This window comes from Indicator indicator, chromosome 16 (genome assembly GCF_027791375.1).
Source record: "Indicator indicator isolate 239-I01 chromosome 16, UM_Iind_1.1, whole genome shotgun sequence".
Lineage (NCBI taxonomy): Eukaryota > Metazoa > Chordata > Aves > Piciformes > Indicatoridae > Indicator > Indicator indicator.
Genome location: NC_072025.1, coordinates 16,852,374 through 16,873,758, shown reverse-complemented (window position 1 = coordinate 16,873,758; position 21,385 = coordinate 16,852,374). Strand labels below are relative to the sequence as shown.

The 21,385-nt window shown below is 47.7% G+C and overlaps 2 protein-coding genes across 2 annotated transcripts; one reads left to right on the top strand and one right to left on the bottom strand.

The window, feature by feature from the left end:
• Positions 1-5,330: 5,330 nt before the first annotated feature.
• LOC128972284 (gonadotropin-releasing hormone II receptor-like) lies at positions 5,331-7,328 on the top strand. Its single transcript, XM_054388157.1, has 3 exons — positions 5,331-5,837; positions 6,361-6,562; positions 6,919-7,328. The coding sequence occupies exons 1-3, from the start codon at positions 5,331-5,333 to the stop codon at positions 7,326-7,328; spliced, it is 1,119 nt and encodes a 372-aa protein (XP_054244132.1).
• Positions 7,329-11,277: 3,949 nt separating this feature from the next.
• Positions 11,278-16,921, bottom strand: PARP16 (poly(ADP-ribose) polymerase family member 16). Its single transcript, XM_054388084.1, has 6 exons — positions 16,730-16,921; positions 15,928-16,065; positions 14,927-15,133; positions 13,419-13,590; positions 12,453-12,594; positions 11,278-11,422 (listed from the first exon to the last, which is right to left on the bottom strand). Exons 1-6 carry the CDS (start codon positions 16,919-16,921, stop codon positions 11,278-11,280), a joined length of 996 nt encoding a protein of 331 aa, XP_054244059.1.
• Positions 16,922-21,385: the final 4,464 nt, after the last annotated feature.

Below are 21,385 nucleotides of genomic sequence, written 5' to 3'. Positions count from 1 at the left end.
GATACTCCCTGGAGAAGGGCTTTGACTGGTGAGGTCTCCAGCAAGGCTTCACTGTATGAAGCCAAAGCAAAACCAGCACGTTGCTACACCAAGAAACAATGCAAAGACACAGTTTACCAAGATATCAAGCCCAGTGGGCAGGACAGATCCTTCCCTCTTCTTTAGAGAAGAATTTTTTGGATGGGGATTGAATGACCCAGATTATCCCCATGAGGGACAGTAATTATTGTCCCTCCTGGCAGCCTTAGCAGAGCAGCCAGGGCTGAGTGAGCAGGCAGAATGAGCTGCTGGTTTATCCCTGGTGACCGCTGAGCTTTGCTCCTCTGCCTTTTGCTGCAAAGATTTTGGGGACTTTAGGGGGATGCCCTGCTACAGACATGTCTGTAGTGCACAGCTGGAGGTGGCATCATGCTGCACACAGCCCCACTGCTGGCTTTTAATGAGCAGGATGAAAACTGGGAGCTTCACAACTGCTTGACTTGTGAACTTTGGGTAAGAAGAGAAGCTGTTCCAGAGGTGAGCTCATTTCTAACCCCGGGAAATGACTTCATGGACGCTGGTATTTACTCACAAAAACATTGCATGTCAGATGTCCCTGACTAGACTTTCTGTTTCGAGTCCAGTATGAGACAAAAATTTCCTTGGATGAGCTGCTCCTGAGACAATTCAAGGTTTGGAGGAGGAGGAGGAGAGAATTAGAGGTGGGGGGAAAGAACACAATTGGTATTAAAAGGTCTGAAATCATGAGGTTTTTCTGAGCAAAGAGGAAATTTTGGACAGCCAGCTTGGCAGAGGCATCTGCCTGGGATGAGGACGCAGGGGGTGAGGGTGCAGGTGATGAGTGCTGTTGTGGGATGGCTCTGCTCAAAGAAGAGAAGCTATTACCCCCTCATCCATAACACCCATCAGCAGATGAAAAGATGAGGTTTTCTCTCTTTTGTGAAGCCAAGACCCTGGGGGTGATTTATTGAGATAAACAGCACCAGGTTCCCTGCCCCGTGTTTGCATTCCATGAGTGGAAAATACATCCCGTGCCGCTCTCCCTGCATGAGCTCACCGTTCGGACGGGAAGGCTGAGGGAAAAACACAGCACTCGAGTTCCTGTCTAGGGTCTGCCTGTGCAAAATCTGCCTCTGGGGCTATGCTACCTGGTGGATGATCCATACGGATTCAGGGAGAAAACTTCTATTTGGGGATGCCTGAGATGTTCTGGCTTGCAGTGGCCCAGTGCTGGGCTGCAGCTCCAGGGTTGTGCCAGGGCAGCATCCCAAAAGGAGGGAATTTCGGAAAGAGCCGAGCCGCGGTGTATGGAAACAAGCCCTGCCTGCCAACGCTGTTTCCTAATCCAGGGAACCAAAAACCTCTGATTGTTAAACCAGTGTTCAGAGCTTCAGCTGAAGGCTGCTGAGCAGACAACATCCAAGCTGACCTTTGAGGAGACAACCAAAAAAAAAAAATAAAGAGAGAAAACACAAGGGGGTTACTGTGCAAAAGGCAGAGAAAAATAATCATTTTACTAAAGAGCCCCACCCTTTGAAGAAGACTTTTTGCTCATGCATGCCCAGGACATTTCTGAGTGATGGCATGCTAAAAAAATCCTCTCTGAACAGGGACCAAAGGCTTTGTTGTGGCATGAGTGGAGGCTTACAGTTCTCAAGAAAAATCCTGTCCCTCTCTTGCATCATACAGTCGGGGACCAGGAGGACATTTCTAGACAAAAAGGCAGCCAGCTGGGAAGAAGGACAAACAGGGGCTGCATTCCTGCATTCCTGACTCCCTATTTAATTGCTTCAGTGCAGGTGCAAAACACTCAATGAAAGGAAAAATAAGGATGAGTGTGTGCAGCCGAATCAATCTCGGCTTTAACCAGGAGCCTAATGCAAGAAGCAGGAGGCTGCTGTAACAAATGTGCTCCAACCCGACTTCTTTGTGGTTTCTGGGCTTTGCCCCCCACACCCCCCCTCCGCCCCCTGCAGGGTCCAGGCTCATTCCTGTGATGTTCTGGCCAGGTAAGGAGGTGATTGGGATGGTTCCCTCCTGTGAAGCCAGCATGGCTGGTGCTCACTGGGTGCCTGCACTCCTGCACTGCCCACTGTTTTTGCTTTTTCCCTTTGGATGTAAAGTGTGTGGAATGCATAAACTGCCCTCTGCAGCTCTGAGCAGAGTTTCCAGCCTGCTCCCTTTTAGTGGTTCGATAGGTATGATGGAGGGTGGAGGGGACTCCAACGGATGGTGATACCTTGGGGGCTGACATGGTCCAGCAGCTGTATCATCTCCTGGGTCTCAGGATCCAGTCTCTCTCCCACATAATTTGACTTTTAAACATGCAAAAGGGTAAAAAAATCCTCCTTTTTCACTTTGCAAGCAGAGTAACCTCAGAGATGGTGCAACCTGCTCTTGGAGCTTGGACATTTCCTCCCCAAAATAAGTGGGAACAGTTTTAATAGTGGAAACTCTCCTATCCCACAACTGCCTCCTCTTGGGGAACAACAGAGCCACTGCCACCAGCCTGGGTCCTGTGGCCCCCTGAGGATGATGTGCTTCTTCATTTAATAGACCTGGAGATGTGAAGGACTGCTTGCATGTAATTAAAGTTCTCGTGACACCCCTGGAAATGTGTGCTGGCCCGAGTGGGACTTGGGGTGGCCCTCTGTCATCCCCACACCTCTGTAACTTCTGCTGGCAGGAGGAGCAGGGTCTCCTCAGTTTCCCTCCCTGGTCTTGCATCCCACATCACATTTTTTTAAGCCCTTGTGAGCATTTTGTCAGTTCTCACTACATTACACAGAAAGAAATACAAAAACATCAAGGTGGGAACTGACAGAGTGCAGGAAAAAAAATGAATATTCATTAAAATGGAAAAATGACCCAAATTTCCCCTTGTTAATTCCCTCCTTACAGCAATTCCAGCCCAGACACATACCTCTGATGCTCTCATGGACCTGTGTGGTCCAGGAGCATTGCTGGTGTGTGTGTGTGTGCTGTGAGTCTCCTGGTTGTCTGAGCAACGAGGATGTTCATCACCAACTCCAGGGATAATTAACTCATTTTCCTGTATTTATAGCAATCCAATGCAGGGACTGTTGGCACTTATCCCTGATGGGACCACATTTGGCTACAACATCTTGAATTTTGGCTGTTTCTTGCAGTACAGCAGCTTTGTCATCTCTGCTGCCTGATCAATAAGCCTGAGAGCAGGCAGCTCGTTCTGGAGGTGAACCACCAGCAGCTCCCTGAGTGGGGCTGCCCGTGGATGCTCACCTTTGTGTGCCCTGCTCCTGCCCTGCCAGCGCAGGGGACGCTGGCAGCAGCATTGTCATCTCCAGATGCCTGCAGATGCCTGGGCTAAATGCAGTGTAGCTCCCGGCTCGGCTGCCAGCAAGGCGAAATTTTGCTGCTCCAGGGCTTTGTTGCAGGGATGTGATGCAAAGAGGAGCTGGAGCATCCTGACTCGGCACCGCGGCGGCTGGAGACCTGTGGGGAATGACAAGGAGCATCTCCTCTGCATCAGGGCATGTGTATGCCAGGTACCTTCCCATCACCTGGGACGAATCCAGACCTGGACAAGAGGCTTGTTCCTCCCAGCTGGCCAGCAAACAGCTCGGTACTTTTAACCTGCTTTTTCTTCTTGCTGCTTGTTTGTTGGGTTGCTCTTTTGGGAGGGAGGGAAGCAGCAAGGTGGGACTCATTCTCAGAGGCTCAGGGTGGTGGGGCTGGAGGAGGGTGGTTTGCTGCAAGGTGTCAGCATCTCTATCCTGCAGAGCTGGGTAGACAGATTTGATCTCTGCTGCTCAGGTTGTTTGTGAAATGCTTTAGTTTGGGATCAGCAAACCCAAAGGGGCTTGAAACAGTAAGAGAAGTACCCTGCCTACAGCTGGGACTGGCTACAGCTGACGTCCGCAGGAGCTGGAAGGCTTTGCCCTTGAAATGTGAGTTCCCCCCAAGCTGTTTGTGGTCAGGCAAAAAGAGCAACTAAATCCAGCTGTGGGGGACCATCATGCTGCTCATCAGCCCCTAACCACCACCCTGGTAGTTGTGTTTCCACCTTCACTTCCTCCTGTTTACCCTCCTGAAGGCAAAGGGATAGAGGTGTTGGGCTGGTGCTGGTTCGAGGGAGGTCCAATCTCCTAAATGCCACTGTGATCTTCTCCCTAGAGCTGCTGGTCAGTCCTTGGACAGTATGAGAACATCCTTCTCCCCTCCTGGTCACCCCCATGTGCTTCCACCTGTGGTCCCAGATCCAGCACTAGAGATGGAGGTGGACCATTAAGGTTTAGGTGAACCATTAAGGTTTAACACACTAATGGAAAGTGCTGTGGGGTTTCTAAAAGGGTGAGACCTGCTCATAAAGCCCTTTGGAAGGACGAGTCCTTTGCCACTCTGCTCTGCTGCCACTCTACTCTGGTGAAATCTCACCTGGAGTACTGTATTCACCTTTGGGGCCCCTGACACAAGAAGGTCATGGACCTGCTGGAGTGGATCTAGAGGAGGACCACAAAGGGCTGGAGCACCTTTCCTACGAAGACAGGCTGAGACAGTTGGGGCTGTTCAGCCTGGAGAAGAAAAGGCTCCAGGGAGACCTTATAGTGGCATTTCAATATCTGAATGGGACCTACAGGAAAGCTGGGGTGGGACTGTTTAGAAGGGCTTGTGGTGGTAGGATTAGGGGCAATGGTTTGAAACTGGAGCAGAAGAGATTTAGGCTAGACATAAGGATGAAGTTCTTTACAATGAAAAGTGGTGAAATACTGAACAGGTTGCCCAAAGATGTGGTTGAGGCCCCATCTCTGGAGCCATTCAAGGTCAAATTTGATGGGGCCCTGAGCAAGCTGATTTAGTTGGAGATGTCCCTGCTGACTATAAGGGTGTTGAACAAGCTGACCTTCGAGGGTCCCTTCCAATCTGATGCATTCTGTGATTCTGTGAACAAAGCACAGCTGCTCTGGCACATGCTCAGCCAGCTATGGTGTGACCCATCCTTGGCCAGGCTCCGGTGGGCAGCAGCTTGTCCTGTGGTCCTGGCCACTGCTTCTGCTTCCCAGCTGCTCAACCACCTCACAAAGAGCTAAAAATACACCACTGTGAGCAATTGCTGCAGCTCCATCAGGGGTTAGCCAAAGAGGGCAGCTGGGCAGTATCACCAAGATTAGGAGCTACAGCAGCTCAGTAAAATGGGTAACATGGAGGGGACAGGCAGGGACAGGCCAGAACTGGCAGGTTGCTGCTGGCACCTCCAGTGCAGATCTCACCACTTCTCCTTATGCTGAAGCTGCAGCACATGGCACAGTCTCTACAAGGGGTTCACTTTGCTGCTTGCATTTTGGCAGGGGATGAGCAATGAGCAGCTCCCCACATCTCCCTGCTGCCCCACCATGGAGGGGGACACCAACATCTCAGCCTCTGGCTGCCCTGAGCGCTGGGTGGAGCCCCAGTTCACACGAGCAGCCCTGGTGCGTGTGATCATCACGGCCATCCTCTTCGTGCTGGCGGCAGGCAGCAACGCGGCAGTGCTGGGCAGCCTGCTGAGGAAGAGGAGGAAGTCCCACGTGCAGCCACTGATCCTCAGCCTGGCACTGGCCGACCTGCTGGTGACGGTGGTGGTGATGCCCCTGGATGCGGCGTGGAACGTGACGGTGCAGTGGTACGGGGGGGATGTCTCCTGCAAGCTCCTCAACTTCCTCAAGCTCTTTGCCATGTATGCTGCTGCGCTGGTGCTGGTGGTCATCAGCCTGGACCGGCACGCGGCCGTCCTCCACCCCTTCTCCCGCGCTCGCCGCCGCAACGGGCTGCTGCTCCGTGCTGCTTGGGTCCTCAGCCTGCTCCTGGCCTTGCCCCAGGTAGGGCTCGGTGTCCTCCCAGAGTGGTCTGTCTAGGCTGGGGTGGTTTGGGAGAAGGTCCTCAACATTCTGGCTGTCCCAACAAGCCCGTCCCAACCCATAGTCTCCATCACCCCTGGCTTGGCTTTGCTGAGCAAAGCCCAAACACATTGGGGTTCTCAGCACCTTTACTGCAGCACCATCAGGGTGTTACACTAAGGGCTGGGGAAAAATGGTGTCCATTTTTGTTTGCTCCTCATGCACTCGGTTATCTTCTCTTAAATATGCATCACTGCATTATGCTGGAGCAGACCAAGACAAACCTCAGCAGCTCCTGATCAAAATTACATGCAGTATGCCCAGAAAATGGGATTTCACAGTAGGTCACATCAACCTGGCTATATCCATGAGGTAGGTGTCCCAAGCACATCTCCCAGTCCAGCAGTGGCAGGGAAGCACTCTCCATGCACAGCCAGGAACATCTGCAGGATGTGGTGTCCTGTTCCAAAGCCTCTCTGAGTTACGATTGGGTTCTCCGTTTCAGCTATTCCTGTTCCACCTGCACACAGTCCCAGGAGGGAACTTCACCCAGTGCGTTACTCACGGCAGCTTCCGAGCACACTGGGAGGAAACCATCTACAACATGTTCACCTTCACCACCCTCTACATCACCCCTCTGAGCGTCATGATTATTTGCTACATCCGGATCATTTGGGAGATCACTAAGCAGCTAAAGATCAACAAAGGTAAGCAGGTCCCAGCCCTTTATTTTCCTCCATGACTCTATGATTGATCCTGCTCCAGCCTGGAGCATTGCTGGATCTCTGCCAACATCCTTTGAAGGGTAACCCAAACGAGGGGTGTGACACAGGCTTCTTGCCTCTCCTGTTCTGCTTCCTGGGGGCCACAGAGCAGACCATGAGATGGCCTCCCCTTTCTGGCAGAAGCCCAGTCATGAATGGTTACGTTTCTGGCTTTCCAACCGCCCCCCATGGCAGGGGGGTTGGAACTAGACGATCCTTGTGGTCCCTTCCAACCCTGACTGATTCTATGATTCTGTGATTCTCCCACGTTCAGTTATCCTTTTGACTCTCCCTGGCAGGTCTGATAACAACTCCAAATGACCACATCTCCAAGGCACGCATGAAGACTCTCAAGATGACCATAGTGATTGTTGCCACCTTCATCATATGCTGGACCCCATACTACCTCCTGGGCTTGTGGTACTGGTTCCAGCCAGCCATGATCCAGAAGATGCCAGAGTATGTCAATCACAGCTTCTTTCTCTTTGGCTTGCTGCACACATGCACTGACCCCATCATTTATGGGCTGTATACCCCCTCCTTTCGGGAGGATGTGCAGTTGTGTCTCAGGGGCATTGAAAATGCCATTACCAGGCATGAGAAGCATAAACCTGTCTCAGTCTCAGAGAAGAACATCAAAGATGTTGCTGCAAATGGTGGAATGGCATCAGGAGGCTCCAATGGGACTACTGTCAACACAATCTGCTGAAGAGATGTACCCATAAGGAGATGGGAGAGACAGGAGATAGGAGACAGCTCTGGGGGGATGCTTTGTCCCATAGAATTGTTCTGGAGATTGTCATAAGGAGGTTTGCCACCTAACTTTGGTCGTGAGGGTCTCTGACCAGCAACTTGGAATGTGTCTTCTGCTTTACTCAGGGTGAAAAACATTTTGGGGTATTTATGGTCATGCCCTCACATTCTGGTAACCCAACAACAATATACACCTGTTGGAGCAGGTCCAGAGGAGGTCACAACAATGATGGAAGAGCTGTCTGCTGTGAGGACAGGATGAGAGAGTTGGGCTTCATTCTGGAGGAGAGAAGGCTCCAGGCAGACCTTCTTGTGACTTTTCAGTACTTAAAGGGACTGATCAGAAAGCTTGGGACAGACATTTGAGCAGGGCCTGTTGTGATAGGACAAGGGGTGATGAGATTTAGACTAAGGAGAAGACAGACATTTTTTACATAGAGGGTGGTGAGACCCAGTTTACCCTGAGAGATGGGAAATGCCCCACCCCTGGAACCATTCCACATCAGGTTGTTTGGGGCTCTGAGCAACCTGATCTAGTTGCACATGTCCCTGCTGAGTGCAGGGTAGGGGTGAGCTAGATGACCTTTAAATGTCCCTTCCAGCCCAAACCATTCTATGATTCTCTTTCCCATTATGGCAAGAAAATTCTTTCACTTCCCCAGAAATCTGCTTGGGAAGCACCAGCTGCAGCCACAGCAGGATCAGCTTTGTCTGACTCAGGAGCAGTTCCCTGGTATTGACCACGCTGATGTAACAAACATCTTAATCAGCACAGGTAGCTCTATATCTTACAACTCCTCGACCTCGCCCTGGGCTGCCAGCTTCAGACACAGCAGGCCTTTGTTGAGGGGGGGAGGAAATTCTGCTTCATTCCCTCGTTAACATTTTTAGAGGCCTGTGCACGTTCAAAGAGCCACATGAGTGGCTGCAGAGGTTACTGTGAACCTGGGGTTAATTCATAATATTGTTAGTTACTCAGCACAATGCTCGCATTAATTCCGCCGACCGCCTCTCGCTGCGTGGGGAAACACATGCTGCACTCAGCAGGCAGCACAGCAAACAAGCCTGGCAGCAGGATATTAAGTGTTTTGCTGGCCTGCTAGGGTAGAATGTTGAGCACCTTAAATGTATTTATTTTCTCATTGCCTTTGAAGACAGCGTTGCCTCGTTGCACAGACGCGGAGCTGAAGCACTCAGGAGGCTGTGCCCAGCATTTCAACAGGTATGGGAGCATGAGGGACAGGGCTGCAAGCCCTCCAGGGAGCACTTGAGTCATGTCCCTCAGGTCTCAGCCCCTACCTGCAGCCAGCTCTTTCTTGTGAGTGTATTTAAACCATTCAAAACAGAAAAAGCTGTTTCTTTCCCTTTGATACCTACTGATTGAATTGCAGTGCTGGATTGTGTGCATCTGCCATGAGAGCCCCTGCAATGCTTTTCTCTCTGGAGCAGCTGGTGCCTGAGATCAGCTCAGGAACTAGCTCCCTACACGGATGCTATTGCCCCACACTTTGAAAAGAGCTCAGCTGAATGGCTTACAGCCAAATAAACACCCAGACAGATATCAGCAGATATCTGCTGACTGGGTCTTGCATCCATTCCTTTTGCTTACTCTTCTGAAACATTTCTGTGCAAAGAAACTCTGAGAGAAGAGCCTCAAAACCCTGTTGCCTTCCTCCCCATCTGCTCCTTTCCACTTGCAGAGCCTAAGTTTGTGCCTTTTCCTGTGGTGCAAACAGACAACTCTCAACTCCTGCCCAATATCTTCCTTTTCCAAATGCTTCCCCACAGTTTCTAAAAGATGTTTGTAGACATACAAGCTCTTCAACAACAAAATATCCTTTTGACAGCATCAAATACCTATACATTTTCTGGGTGGGTCTATCCTAAACTGACACATAGATGGCACAACATCATGTATTGAATCAGGATCTTTTGGCTGGAAAAGACCTTTATGATTATTGGTGCAACCATTCTCTAACTCTGCCAAGTCTGGTACTAAACCACATCCCTCAGCATCACACCTCTTCCTCTTTTAAATACCTCCAGGAATGGGGATTCGACCACCTCCTTGGGGAGCCTGTTTCAGTGTTTGAGAACCCCTTCAGTGAAGAAGTTTCTTCTAATATCCAACCTAAACCGCCCCTGGTGTGACTTGAGGCCATTTCTTCACATCCTATCACTTGCTAAGGAGAAGAGACTCATCTCCACCTCTACACAACCACTTTTGAGTTGCTGAGGTGGACCAAAAATGTACAAATACTCCCAGGAAGCCCACACAGGTCTCAAACCCCAAGTTTCTGTATTGGATTATCAGGGAGTAAAGTACTATGAAGTTGGCAAAGCTGTTGTGCAACAAATGGTTGTTAGTTTCTGTAGACTTCAATTTTAAATCAACACCATAATTAGCACATACATTTCTTGGACTGAGGCAATGCAGTGTGAGCATTATTAATGGACTGTAAAAGGCAAGGGGGAATTGGATGACAATGCTCTTGTTTTGCAAGCTGTAGGGTGAATACATAAATTTGTTCTGGCAACACAATTAACTGTAATAAATGCCTCTAGCTTCATCCACCGAGGGGCTGCTGTAAACCAACTAGTTCTCAGCCTTGAGTTAGAAAAACCTGATTACCAGGTCATTATTTCTGGCAATTAGGTACCAGAACAACATAAGAGGAAAATAATAATTACAGATAATATTTTTTTTCTTTGAAATATTTAATGAATAAGATAGTAATCACAGACTCATTTGCTGGAAATACATGATGAGATCTCTATTTTTTTTTTATGGCTAGGGTTCACTGTGCAATAAAACCTCTGTTTATCAAGTACACTACTGAAAGCTAGGCAGCAAGAGTGAATGGTGGCACACAGCTAGCTTTTCTTTGCATGGAACCCCTGGGTTCTGCATCATGGAATTGTTTTGGTTGGAAGAGATCTTTAAGATCTTCAAGGCCCATGTGAAGTGTACACAAAGTTAACTGTGCTATGAACCTTCACAGGCATAAAATACAACCCTAACAGTTCTGCTGCCATTTTACTCCATTTCCAAAGGTTTCAGGAGATATTTGGCACACAACTGTTAGTCCATTTGCCTGTAAAGGGAGACTGAAAACAATCATTACAAGAAAAAATTCTGAACCAGATCCCAAAACCTAGGCAGCCCCAAAGCTGTCAGTTGGCAGCATAAGAGGAAACCTTCACCCTCCCTCTTCTTGCTGCAGGAGACACAAGTTTGATAGGAATAATCCCTACTTAGTATTGATGCTAAAGGGCTGGAGCTTGTCTAATATGCACAGTAACTGCAGACAAGAGCACAAACCTTGCAGATGTTACAGAGGGGAAAGAATCCATACTAAAATCCATTTAAATTCTTGCATTTTGTTTGTTGTTTTATTTCTTGTTGTTTTCTTACAATCATTATGCTCAAATATAAAAGTTCCTGGCCAAAGTCAAAGTCAGTTCTAAAAGTGATCCCATCTGCACTGGTACATGATAAACATCACTGAGTTTACCTTCTGAAATCAAACTGCTCAGACTCCCTGCAGGTTGCTCACCTGATGTAAAGAAAAATCCTCTTTTCCAAGTCATGCAAACATTCCTCAGTTTGACAGAAAATAGTTACACCTGAGTGTTTCCACACTTAGTTTTCATTAATTTTAAATAACTTTCTCCCATGGACCCTTAACAACTGGTTCATGCTAAGCTGCACCATTGTGATCCTTCTCATCTAGGCATCCTCACGAATCACAGGAACACCGGAATAAGAATAAATGGAAAGATGCCATGAGGAGAATATATTGGTGACAGGCACCTTTATTTCCAGAGCTCTGGAAGAGATGCAGTGCATTGCAGATTGGCTGTTATTAAGGCACGTGGTGAAGAGTTTATTACATCGGGCAAGCTCATCTCTCTGAGTCAAACATTCTGTGCCAGTAGTAGACGACGGTGGGCGAGTTGCTGGCCCCTATCACTAGCAGCAGCAGCAGGTACAGCATCATCATGATGGCAAAACGGTGGGTGGAAAACCAGGAAGACTGACCAGAAGGCCTGAAAAAGGAACAGGGAATTCTGTCAGATGCACAAATATCTGGGCAAAGAGTATCCCAGGTTTTGTTACTTCAAAGCACAGAATGCCAGGTTGGGAGGGACCCCAAGGATCAGCTGGTCCAACCTTTCCGGGTGATAGTTGAAATGAGCTGGCCCAGCACCCTGTCAAGCTCAGTCTTATAACTGTCCAGTGTAGGGGAATCCATCACTTCCCTTGGGAGATGATTCCAATGTCTGACTGCTCTCATAGGGACATGTTTTCTTCTGGAGTGCAGTCAGAACCTCCCCAGGAGTAACTTGTACCAAACAACCCTTGTCTTTTCCACGACTCCTTGTAAAAAGGGAGGCTCCATTGTACTGGTAGCCACCCTTCATATACTGGTACATGGTAATAAGGTGTCCCCTAAGCTTTCTCTTCTCAAGGCTGAACAAACCCAGTTCTCTCAGCCATTCTTCATATGGCAGGTCTGCCAGTCTCCTGGTCATTCCTGTGGTCCTTGGTTAAGCTCATGCAATAAAAGCAAAGAGTTGTTCCGTAGTCCCTGTAACTAACAGAGCCTGATTTCAAATCATTCTTCCCTAAATCTCTGTGCAGAATCCTGTTCTTTCTCCCCACGTTCACACTTTTCTCTGTGGTTTGGAGCTGTAACTGCCTGGCTTGCACACACATGTTGATTAGCTGGATGAGTGCTGCCACTTAGGAGAGATAAGGGCCCAGCTAAAACTGCCCTGTTTTTAAGAGCTCCACTCATCAGAGTTTCACCCCGTTTCCTGCCACAAAGAGATTATTGGACCTCTTGAGGATATGAAGTGCTGTCAGGTTCTGGTGAAAAGCAAATTTAGCTGAGCCTGGGAGTGTCAGAGGGAGACAGAGGCAACATTTTGGTATAAGCCTTATTTCCACGGGAAACAGGCTAAAAACAATGTCTGGCAGTGTCTTTCTTGCTTGTTTTCTGTTGTTTTTCAAAAGTGAGATGTATTTGTCTGGCTGTTACAGCACACTCATCACTCTAGACAGCTGAACTCTTACCTCCTATGCTGTTTCTGGGAATACACCAGCAAGTATTTAACTCTTAAAAGCTGATTGTTTGTGACAACAAAGTACTTCTGTGGTACATCACCCCCTTCGCTGTTTCTTACTCTTGCTCTTTTTCTGTCTATTTCTTCTGAATCTGAATGAGAAGAGAAAAGAAGAGGCCTTTGGGGAAACAGAAAAGCAAAAAAAAAAAGATGCACCAACTTCAAATAACTGCAAAAAATTAAACCAGCACCCCTCACCCCATCCCCAACACACACCCCCACAAGGGTGGGAATGAGATAACCAAGGACCTAGACTTGGTATTCCCCTGAATCCCTAAGCACCTATGAATAGACTGAAAAGTTTGCTTGAGGCTATACCACTCCCAGTCATCCCTGGTATGGGTGGCAGCATGGCCCAGCCCAGGGTGATAAGAAGGCATGTCTCCCACAGAGCACTTGAGGAGGTGCTCATGTTAACAGGGAAAGAAAAACATCGAAGAGTCCTGCAAGCAGGAAGCAGTCAAAGGAGAAGGAGAATTTGAGCAGAAGCTTCCCAGACATCTAAACAAGTTTATTACTGATACATTTGTGATGCTTCTGTTCCACCACCACGGGCGAAACGGTCAAATGTCATGAAACATGATTTAATCTTGCTACGAAAACTAGGGAAAACAACTGATGCCACCAAAGTATTTTCTATCCCTTAAATGTGCTATTTTAAGAGAAGCTTCACAGACAAGGAGACTGTTGTGCATTTGAAGGGTCAGGTGCAAAATGAGCCTGCAGGCAGTTTCTGTTGGAGGGTACCAACACTCCACGTGCTGCACTGGTTATACAGAATCACAGAACTACCTAGACTGGAAAAGACCTTAAAGATCATCAAGTCCAATCCTTACAACAGATATATACACTCAGCTGAAAGAGGAGAAGTGCTAAGGGAGACATGAACTGCACCCAGTTATTATTGCAAGCTCACCTTTCTTTTTCACCTGGCACTTTACATCTGGGTGGTCAATGATCTCACAAACAGCTACACAGCTCAGGATAGAGCCCAATGCACTTCGCTGCCAGCCAAGGCCATGAGGACTATAAAGGAGAGCCAGGCTCAGGTCACTGGTAAGATAGGTGCCTTCACCAAACAGGGATGTCTGAAAGGGAGCAGAAATACATCCCAAAATCCTGTGTTGCAAACCATGAACAATGTACAATCGTTCTTTACTTCCAGACTGGCAGCTCTGTTTCTGAAGGTAAACTATGAAAGGCTTTCCTGACCTGTGTTGGGCCTGGCACAACTTCCTCAGGGTGGGGCAGCTGCCCTCTCCCATCCCTCAGATTAACTGCTTGGCACAGCCCTTGGTGTGGACAGATTCATGCTTTCCCGGATTTGGGCTGAGTTTGCCAGCTGAAGTATTTTATATCAACATGAGTGCACTGCTCTTAGAGGCATCTCACTGATTTATTGAGGCTTCCTCCACAAAAAGGCAAGGCTCTGCTTGTGCTTAAATCCCTGCTTGGCTAGAAAAGAGGGAAGGATTTTTCATTTGTGAATTCCTTTCAAATGTTTTAATATTTGAATTCAGATGAAATTATTCATCCAGTAGAATCAGAGAATTCCTTCAGTTGGAAAAGACCTTTAAGATCATGAAGTCCATTAGCCCAGCACTGCCCGGTCACCACTAAACAGTGTCCTTCAACACCACATCAACATGGCTTTTAAATCCCTCCAGGGATGGGAACTCTACCACTGCCTTGAGCAGCTTGGGCTAGGCCTTGACAACTCTTTCAGGGAAGGAATAGTTCCTAACGTTCAACCTGAACCTCCACTTCCTCAGTTACTCCTAATATCCAAGCTAAACCACTCTCATCCTATTGCTTATTGCTTGGGAGAAGAGACTGACCCCCACCTTGCTCCAATCTCCTTTCAGGTAGTCGTAGAAAGTGAGGAAGTCCACTGTACCTGATATGCCATTATTCATAAAGAATGTAGGGGGAAAACATAGTCCAGGTTGACTGGAAGGTTAAGCAGCTGCTGTGTCAAAGCTGCTTTACAGATGACACAAGAATCCAGGAGTCCCAGCTGCCTTTCTGCTGAAACTGGAAGAGGTACAAATCCAGGATGTCATCCTTGACCAGGCCATCTAAAGAAGGCTCTATTTGCATTGCACTTAAACCTTAGTTGACCCAAAGCTGAGGTGAAGCAGAAAGAGAGGATCTCTGCACAGCCATTTTGCAGGTGCTGTCAGACCAGTACTTTCAGAGGCATTAAACTTCCTCACAAAGAAGCAAAAGATAATTTGTGCCACTTCCAGCTTTTACCCTCAAGCTGCACTAGAAAATTCAACACAACCATCCACAAAGGCTTACACTGAAGTGAAAACAGCAGTAAAAGACCATCATTTCATGCCCCTAAAGGAATCTGGGCCTATTTTTAAGAAGTGTCGCTAGCTGCAAGTGACCAACAGAAGATGGTACAAGGAGCCTCACCCTGTTCAAATGGCAGTGTAGACCGTTGTGAAGTATGGAATGGAAGTTCTCCAGGCGGCTCCCATGGAAGGCATAGATGAGGTCCCTCTTCCCCTTGGTCTCAGCAAACTTGGTGTTCATCTGATCGCAATATACGATCTCAAAGAGATAGTCTGGAGCAGGAACTGCAGCCCCAGACAGCCCTGTGAGTTCCTGGATCTTCTTGTACTTAAAAACAGGAGGAATATGAGTGTTGGTTTATGGGGTTAGATTACTCACTGGAAATTCTGCTTCTTGTCCCTTAGTCTTTCATACAGCTTTACATGTTTTGATCATGCTTTCTGTGTTAGAATTCAACACTGTCACAAGTCAGGAGTAAGCAGACAGTAAAAATTCTGACAGTTTCTTGCTATCAAAGCTATACCCTTCCTTTCCAGAAAAATAAAACAAAACAACAAACTGAACTGTGATTATGAGTCAACTGATGTAAGGACAATATCTCAATTCTACTTTGGCTACTAAGACGATATATTCATCAGCTGATCTTGGAAGAGGAACAAAAGTGAAAAGAGAAGTTGTTTTCATCTCACTGCTAATCTCTGCAACTATTTTGATCCCTGTTACAGAAGCACCTCAGTGGCTCTCAATCTTCCCATTTCTGGGGCAGCATGCAGAAATATAAAGTTGTCTTTCTCAGTCAGAAGCAGGATCTACCTCTATGATACTTGAGCTGGACGACTGTGGTCAGGAACATGCCTGTACATGCTGTGTTAATGCGAGTATCTGACTGCAATCACTGCCCATTATCAACTACTGGCAGTGACAACTATTTTTTCCAACTGCTCTTTGTGAAAATTTTGTTTCAAAAACAAAACAACCAACACTCTCTAGATACAGAGAAAAGCTGCATTCACACTGATCTGTCAAGCTCTCCCATCAACCAAATAACTTTTGTCAGGAGGGAATACTTCTTGAAATGTAAAGACAAATTCTAACCAAGACCTTCAGAATTCAAAACTTACCTCTTGTTTCTTAGCACTTTGTATCACAAAGACCTTTGATGATAAAATCCAACTAAACAAATCCCAGGTCCTTTTCTCTGTGGTTGGCACAGACTCCAGAAGTTCGTTCAAGCTTGGTAGAGCGTTAGTATCTGCAAGCTAACAAGACAAGCATTTAGGACAAGCTCCTTTTCATTATGACTAAAGAGAGACCTCTAGTGAAAACAAAACAATATTTCACTTTGAAAGGTTGTAAATTGAAGAGCAGTTTCTACTCTGAGACATAAACATTTGTATCCAGTCTGTGGGAAAGTTTGTCACTTCTCCTTAAAAACAAATACCAGACAAGTTAGGAAGTATTTGTGTTTACCAACAATGCCTGTAAGGAAACAAGTTCCTGAAAGAAAACAGCCCATCACCGTGTAGTACCTGAGGCGGGATAAAACACAGGAGGTGTTCAGGCCATGGCAAATACAAACACTTCAAAACTAATGTCAATTTCACTGAGGGCAAGCTCTTAAAACACTTCGTGTCCCAACACAGCGTTTGTAAGCTTCCATGGATGGGTGGGTTTCTAGGTCAGAATCTCAAAGTACTTTAAAACCTGGGTTGCTTAGCCAGATAAAGAATTAATTCTCCTTTATTCCTAACCCTGAGGCACTGCTGCCCTCCCCTCGCCCCGCTTCTGCCCCAGAACGGCCCCGGCACGCTCGGCCTGCGCTCCCCCAGCAGCCGGCCCTCACACGGCTCTTTCCCGGGGCAGAACGCGGTATTCCCGGTTCGGATATAGCCCCGCTCCTCGGCCCGGGGAACCGGCACTCACCAGCCCCGCAAAGTCCTTGGTGTCACCGCTGGCGTAGCGAGCCGGGAAGGGCCTGAGCACCGAATCCCTCTTGTAGCTCATCAGCGCGGCGGCGAAGAGGCTGCAGCGCAGGTCGGCGGCCAGCGGGTCCCTCTCCGCTTCCTCCCTAACGTTGGCCGCCGCCTCGCCGGGATCAGAGCCGGGCGGAGACATGCCCGGCGAGGGGCTGTCGCAGTGAGAAGGCGACAGCTTGCCTCCCGGGCCACGTCGCCCCCTCTTCCGCCTTGCCTCCGGGGCCGCGGCCTGGCCCCGCCGTTCCGCTCGGCCCCGCCGCTTCGCTCCGCTCCGCCCCGCCGCGGGCAGGCTGCCTCCGCCCGCCCGGGTCGGTCCTGCCCCGCATGGCTCGGCCGTTGGGGCTGCAAGGGCTGCGGCTGTGGCAGTTCCTCGGGGAAGAGGAGGAGGAGGCCTCGGGAATAAAGCTTTCCCCTCGGGTAGAGACCGGGATGGAGTACAGGGGGTTAATGGCTCCTTGTCTTCAGGTAGAGACTGGAAGAGAGATACAAGGGGGAAATGACACCTTCCCCTCCGGCAGACACCTGGAGAGGGCTGCAGGGGGGGAATGGTACCTGCCCCTGCAGGCATGTGGAGTGGGGAAACGGTGCCTTCTCCTTAGGCAGAGAGAGATGAAGACAGATACGAAGGGGAAATGGTGCCTTCCCTCCAGCAGAGACCTGGAGATGTCCGTGGCCCATGAGGCTGGGGGGGCATGGGGGGGAGCTGTCTGTACCCACAACACCAGCATGTTGTGACCCTGCGGCAGGGGACAGCACCTGCCCGGGGATCGTGGCAGCGTGCTGGGGTGTGAGTTGCACCCTGGCCCTGTCAGACAATTTGTGCCTAGTCCTTGGCTGATGGGGCATGGCAGATGCAAGCTCCCGGATTAGCTCCCGGATTAGCTATTGCATTCCTGTGAAGCAATAACACTGATTAGCCAGAGAAGTCATCCGGGGAGACTGCTTTTTGTGTGAAATTTGGGTTTATGTGGCTCTAATTTTAACAGATTTATGTGACAAGTAAAAACTATGTAGATGTTGTTGCTCTTTAGCAGTTCCCTTGTGGCCCGTGTGGCTTAGCAGTTGTTTGTGGCCTCAAAGAATGAATCCAGGTTCGTTTGAGTCATCTCCCACAGGATGGTGTTGGACAGTTAAGGGAGAAGGAATTACTGCTAATTTTTCAGCTGCTTACCAGTGGTTTCACTGGGTTGTATTCACTGAGTTGCCAGAGACTGGGGCTCAGTCTTCCATCTCTGAAATACTGGCACAGTGTCAGTGCTGTGAAGCATCTCCCCAGTTCCAAGATGTATGAGAAGTCACCACTGGCTGGGCGGAGGTCTCCTCAACTCGAACTGTGTTCCTGAGTACAAGTTATTTAGACTGACCAGTTTTGGAAATGGGCAGCCAATATTAGATGTCTTCTAACACCTTTCTCAGTTCTTCCATTTGGGAGGGGTATTGCACATGGAGCAACTGATACAGGCACTGCACATGTAGACCACTGGAAAAACCTTAAGGTCAGTCATGGATACGTGTTACTGGGCTCACTCCTCACAACTGTATCTCCAGAGAGTTCTGGAGCTACGATGTGCAGTCTTACTCGTCATGAACAGGAACACCAGCTGTGTTAAACAATGACTAAGGTGCTGTCAAACTGACATCAAAGCAAACAAAGCACAAACTTTATCCCCAAGTGCAGAGTTTATGTTCTTACTCACCCAGTTGAATGGGTTGGGCAGTACAAGGAGGTTTCATAGTCCTGAATAGATAGACCATAGGCTGTGCACAGTTACATTAAAATTGAGAATAATTTCACAGTGATGTCCATGAGTTGTAGGTTTGGTTGGTTGTGTTTTATCATTTTACCAAAAGTGCATCTTTGAATAACAGCTGCAAAATTAAGCCATCAGTTCTAGCACAGCACAAATACTTGCTTGGGTCTGACATATTTAAGTAGACAAAATTATTTTAAAGATATTTTTTATTTAGAGTCCTCAATTTCCTAGATATCTGCATATATTTTTAATCTTTAAAACATTATCCAGCCTGTGAGATCCAAGCTATTTTTTCCTTTTCGGTATATTGGTAGTGGGTTATTACCATGCAGGTTTTGGATGAAACCTTGAAATTCAGATTTTGTCTGCACTTTGCAGAACTTCTCATGCTGACAGAGGTTTGTCTGAGTGTCACAACCAGCACACCTCCAACTCCCCACTGTATTTTGTACTGTTTGTTTTCTTAGAACTGGTAGCAGCCACACTGCACTGGTCTCACACACACCAGCAGCATGGATGGGCAGCTTAAGAAGAGGTCTGCCACCACACAAAGCTTTTGCTCAGGAGCTATGGAAAGTAACTAGACACAAAATGCAGCCAGAGAGATTCCTTTCCATATTTCTATATCCTTGAGAGGATGTATATTACTTTATCTGATGTGGTGCCTTATTCTGCTGTAAATAGTCTGATATCTTTGGCAGGCTGTTAGCAACATCATCCAGTGATTCAGCTCAGGACATGTTTATTATCTCACATTATATTGAATTGTTCTGTGCCATCCCTTTGAAAATCAGCTGCTGGCTGTCTAATTGGCTGATTTCACCCACTAATAAATCATTAGATGTAATAATTTTTGGCGCCTGTTAAAGAACAATATTAGAAAATGGCAGAGATGTCTCTTTCAATGCCTTTGAATAGAATTTTGAGCTCTTGAATTCCAGTGTCCTTGTTTAAAATATCACTTAATATGGTAGAGAAGAAAGGATGAGTCCTGCTCCTGATGTCCCTGGGATGGACAGGGAACACTTCATGCAGCAGAAGGTGTGGTGTTCTGTCAGTCGAGACTTTCATGTGACAGCTTTCATCTCACAGCATGTCTGGGGCTGTGATTTTGGGGCAGTGGGCAGGATGCTTACAGCACTGTCGTCTGGAGCCCTGTTGTGAGGAGCTTTTGGCACATGATTAAGGAGTGGAGACAGGCATTAGTCTCTAAGGAGAAGCTAGAAGAAAAGGACAGCATGAAGAAATGGCGAGGTGGAAGGAAAAGGGTTTCCTTGGAACCACATCAGTTCTGGTGTTACCATGCCACCACTCTTACCGTAAGAGAGTCTCTCAAACAAGTGAAGGCATTTGGTTGACTTCTTGTGGTCTGAAGAAATTAACCCCAAATAGATCTAACACATCACTGGCATCATAATAGTTAATGGAGATTCTGAAAGCATTGATCCAAAACGGATGCCTGCCTTTGGGATTTCAAATGGATGGTGCTTCCATTACGGCTCAGCTCAGCTGAGTTAGGCAATGACAGATATTGATGAGATAACAAGTTTGCTGTATTGATGCTGTCCATGAGTGCTGTCTGGTCAAACTCATCTAACACTAGACTAAAATCCTGTTTACAAAGCAGCCCCTAAGCCAGAGGTGAAGTGATGAAAGCTCTTGGTGCTGGTTTTGAGGGAGATGCACCTTTGTGTGCTGGTGATACTGGACATCTACCTGCTGTAGGTTCAGGCTGGCAAAACATGGAGGATCAAACAGGATAAAGTCATCGTAAAGGAGATGGGAGCAAGGTGGGTGTTGGTCTGTTCTTCCAAGTAGCAAGGCACAGGATGAGAGAAAACAGATTCAGGTTGAGCCAGGAGAGGTTTAGGTTGGACATCAGGAAAAATGCCTTCCTTAAAAGGGTTATCAAGACCTGGAACAGGCTGCCCAGGACAGTGGTTGTTCATCATCTCTGGAAGGATTTAAAAGCTGTGTAGATGTGGTGCTGAAAGATGATGTAGCAGTGGACTTGATAAGTGTGGGGTTAATGGTTGGACTCAATGATTTTAGAGATTTCTTCCAACCAAAACAATTCTACGACTCTGTGATCATTCATCTGGGGGGGAAGCCCAACTTGCCCCTGGTGTTAGTTACAGCAAGTAAGTTCTTCCAGCTTGTGCCTCATGGAAGCCCCAGTCCCAGAAGATCTCATCTCATCTCATCCCTCTCCCAACAGCTCAGTGTTGGCAAGGCTTTAGAGTCAGAAGCAGCACACAACAGCTGCTGGTTTAGCTTGTGTGTTCCTGTTTTTTAATTAAGTGCTGCAAGGCTGTGTTGTGGGCTGAAGGTTGAGATTCAAAAGCATCTTTCCAGTCCTCTTTTAAAAGCAACCTTTTGAACACTGTGGTGTGCACCTCAGCATCTCTTAACAACTGCACCCCACGCTGCTGAGGTGGCTCATGCATTTTCCACCCCTGCTTGAGTCCTACCCTCCAATACCTACAGGCAGGCGAGCCTAGCTGGGGGGCACTTACAAGGAGCTCTCTTATTTTCCTTTGTGAAGTGCCTTTCAGATTTAATTTCCCTTTTCCAATTTTATTTTCCTGGATAGAAAAGTCATCTTCAGATGGTTTGCTGTGATTCAGAGCAAAGATGGCTTTGTAAGAGGTTCTGGCAGAGTGGTTGCCAGTGGAGGAGTTTGAATACCGTAGCTGTGTGGCTGCTTATGAAATCGAAGATCTGATTATTTAACATAAACCGCAATAAAAATAGTTTCTGGTGTTGGTGGATGTGTTTCAGCTGAGAAATGTGGCTTAAATGTCTTCATTTCATTCCAGTGTATTTAAAATTGATCTCATGGACCGGAA

Excerpts from the sequence above, each read along its gene's own strand:
- PARP16 (XM_054388084.1), bottom strand. The coding sequence starts at position 16,921 with ATGTCTCCGCCCGGCTCTGATCCCGGCGAGGCGGCGGCCAACGTTAGG. Across the intron at positions 12,595-13,418 it reads GTGCCAGGTGAAAAAGAAAG|ATTCAGAAGAAATAGACAGA; the intron begins GTGAGCTTGCAA and ends CTTCTCATTCAG. Across the intron at positions 11,423-12,452 it reads TCCCAGAAACAGCATAGGAG|GCCTTCTGGTCAGTCTTCCT; the intron begins GTAAGAGTTCAG and ends TTCCTTTTTCAG.
- LOC128972284 (XM_054388157.1), top strand. The coding sequence starts at position 5,331 with ATGAGCAATGAGCAGCTCCCCACATCTCCCTGCTGCCCCACCATGGAG. Across the intron at positions 5,838-6,360 it reads TGCTCCTGGCCTTGCCCCAG|CTATTCCTGTTCCACCTGCA; the intron begins GTAGGGCTCGGT and ends TCTCCGTTTCAG. Across the intron at positions 6,563-6,918 it reads GCAGCTAAAGATCAACAAAG|GTCTGATAACAACTCCAAAT; the intron begins GTAAGCAGGTCC and ends TCTCCCTGGCAG.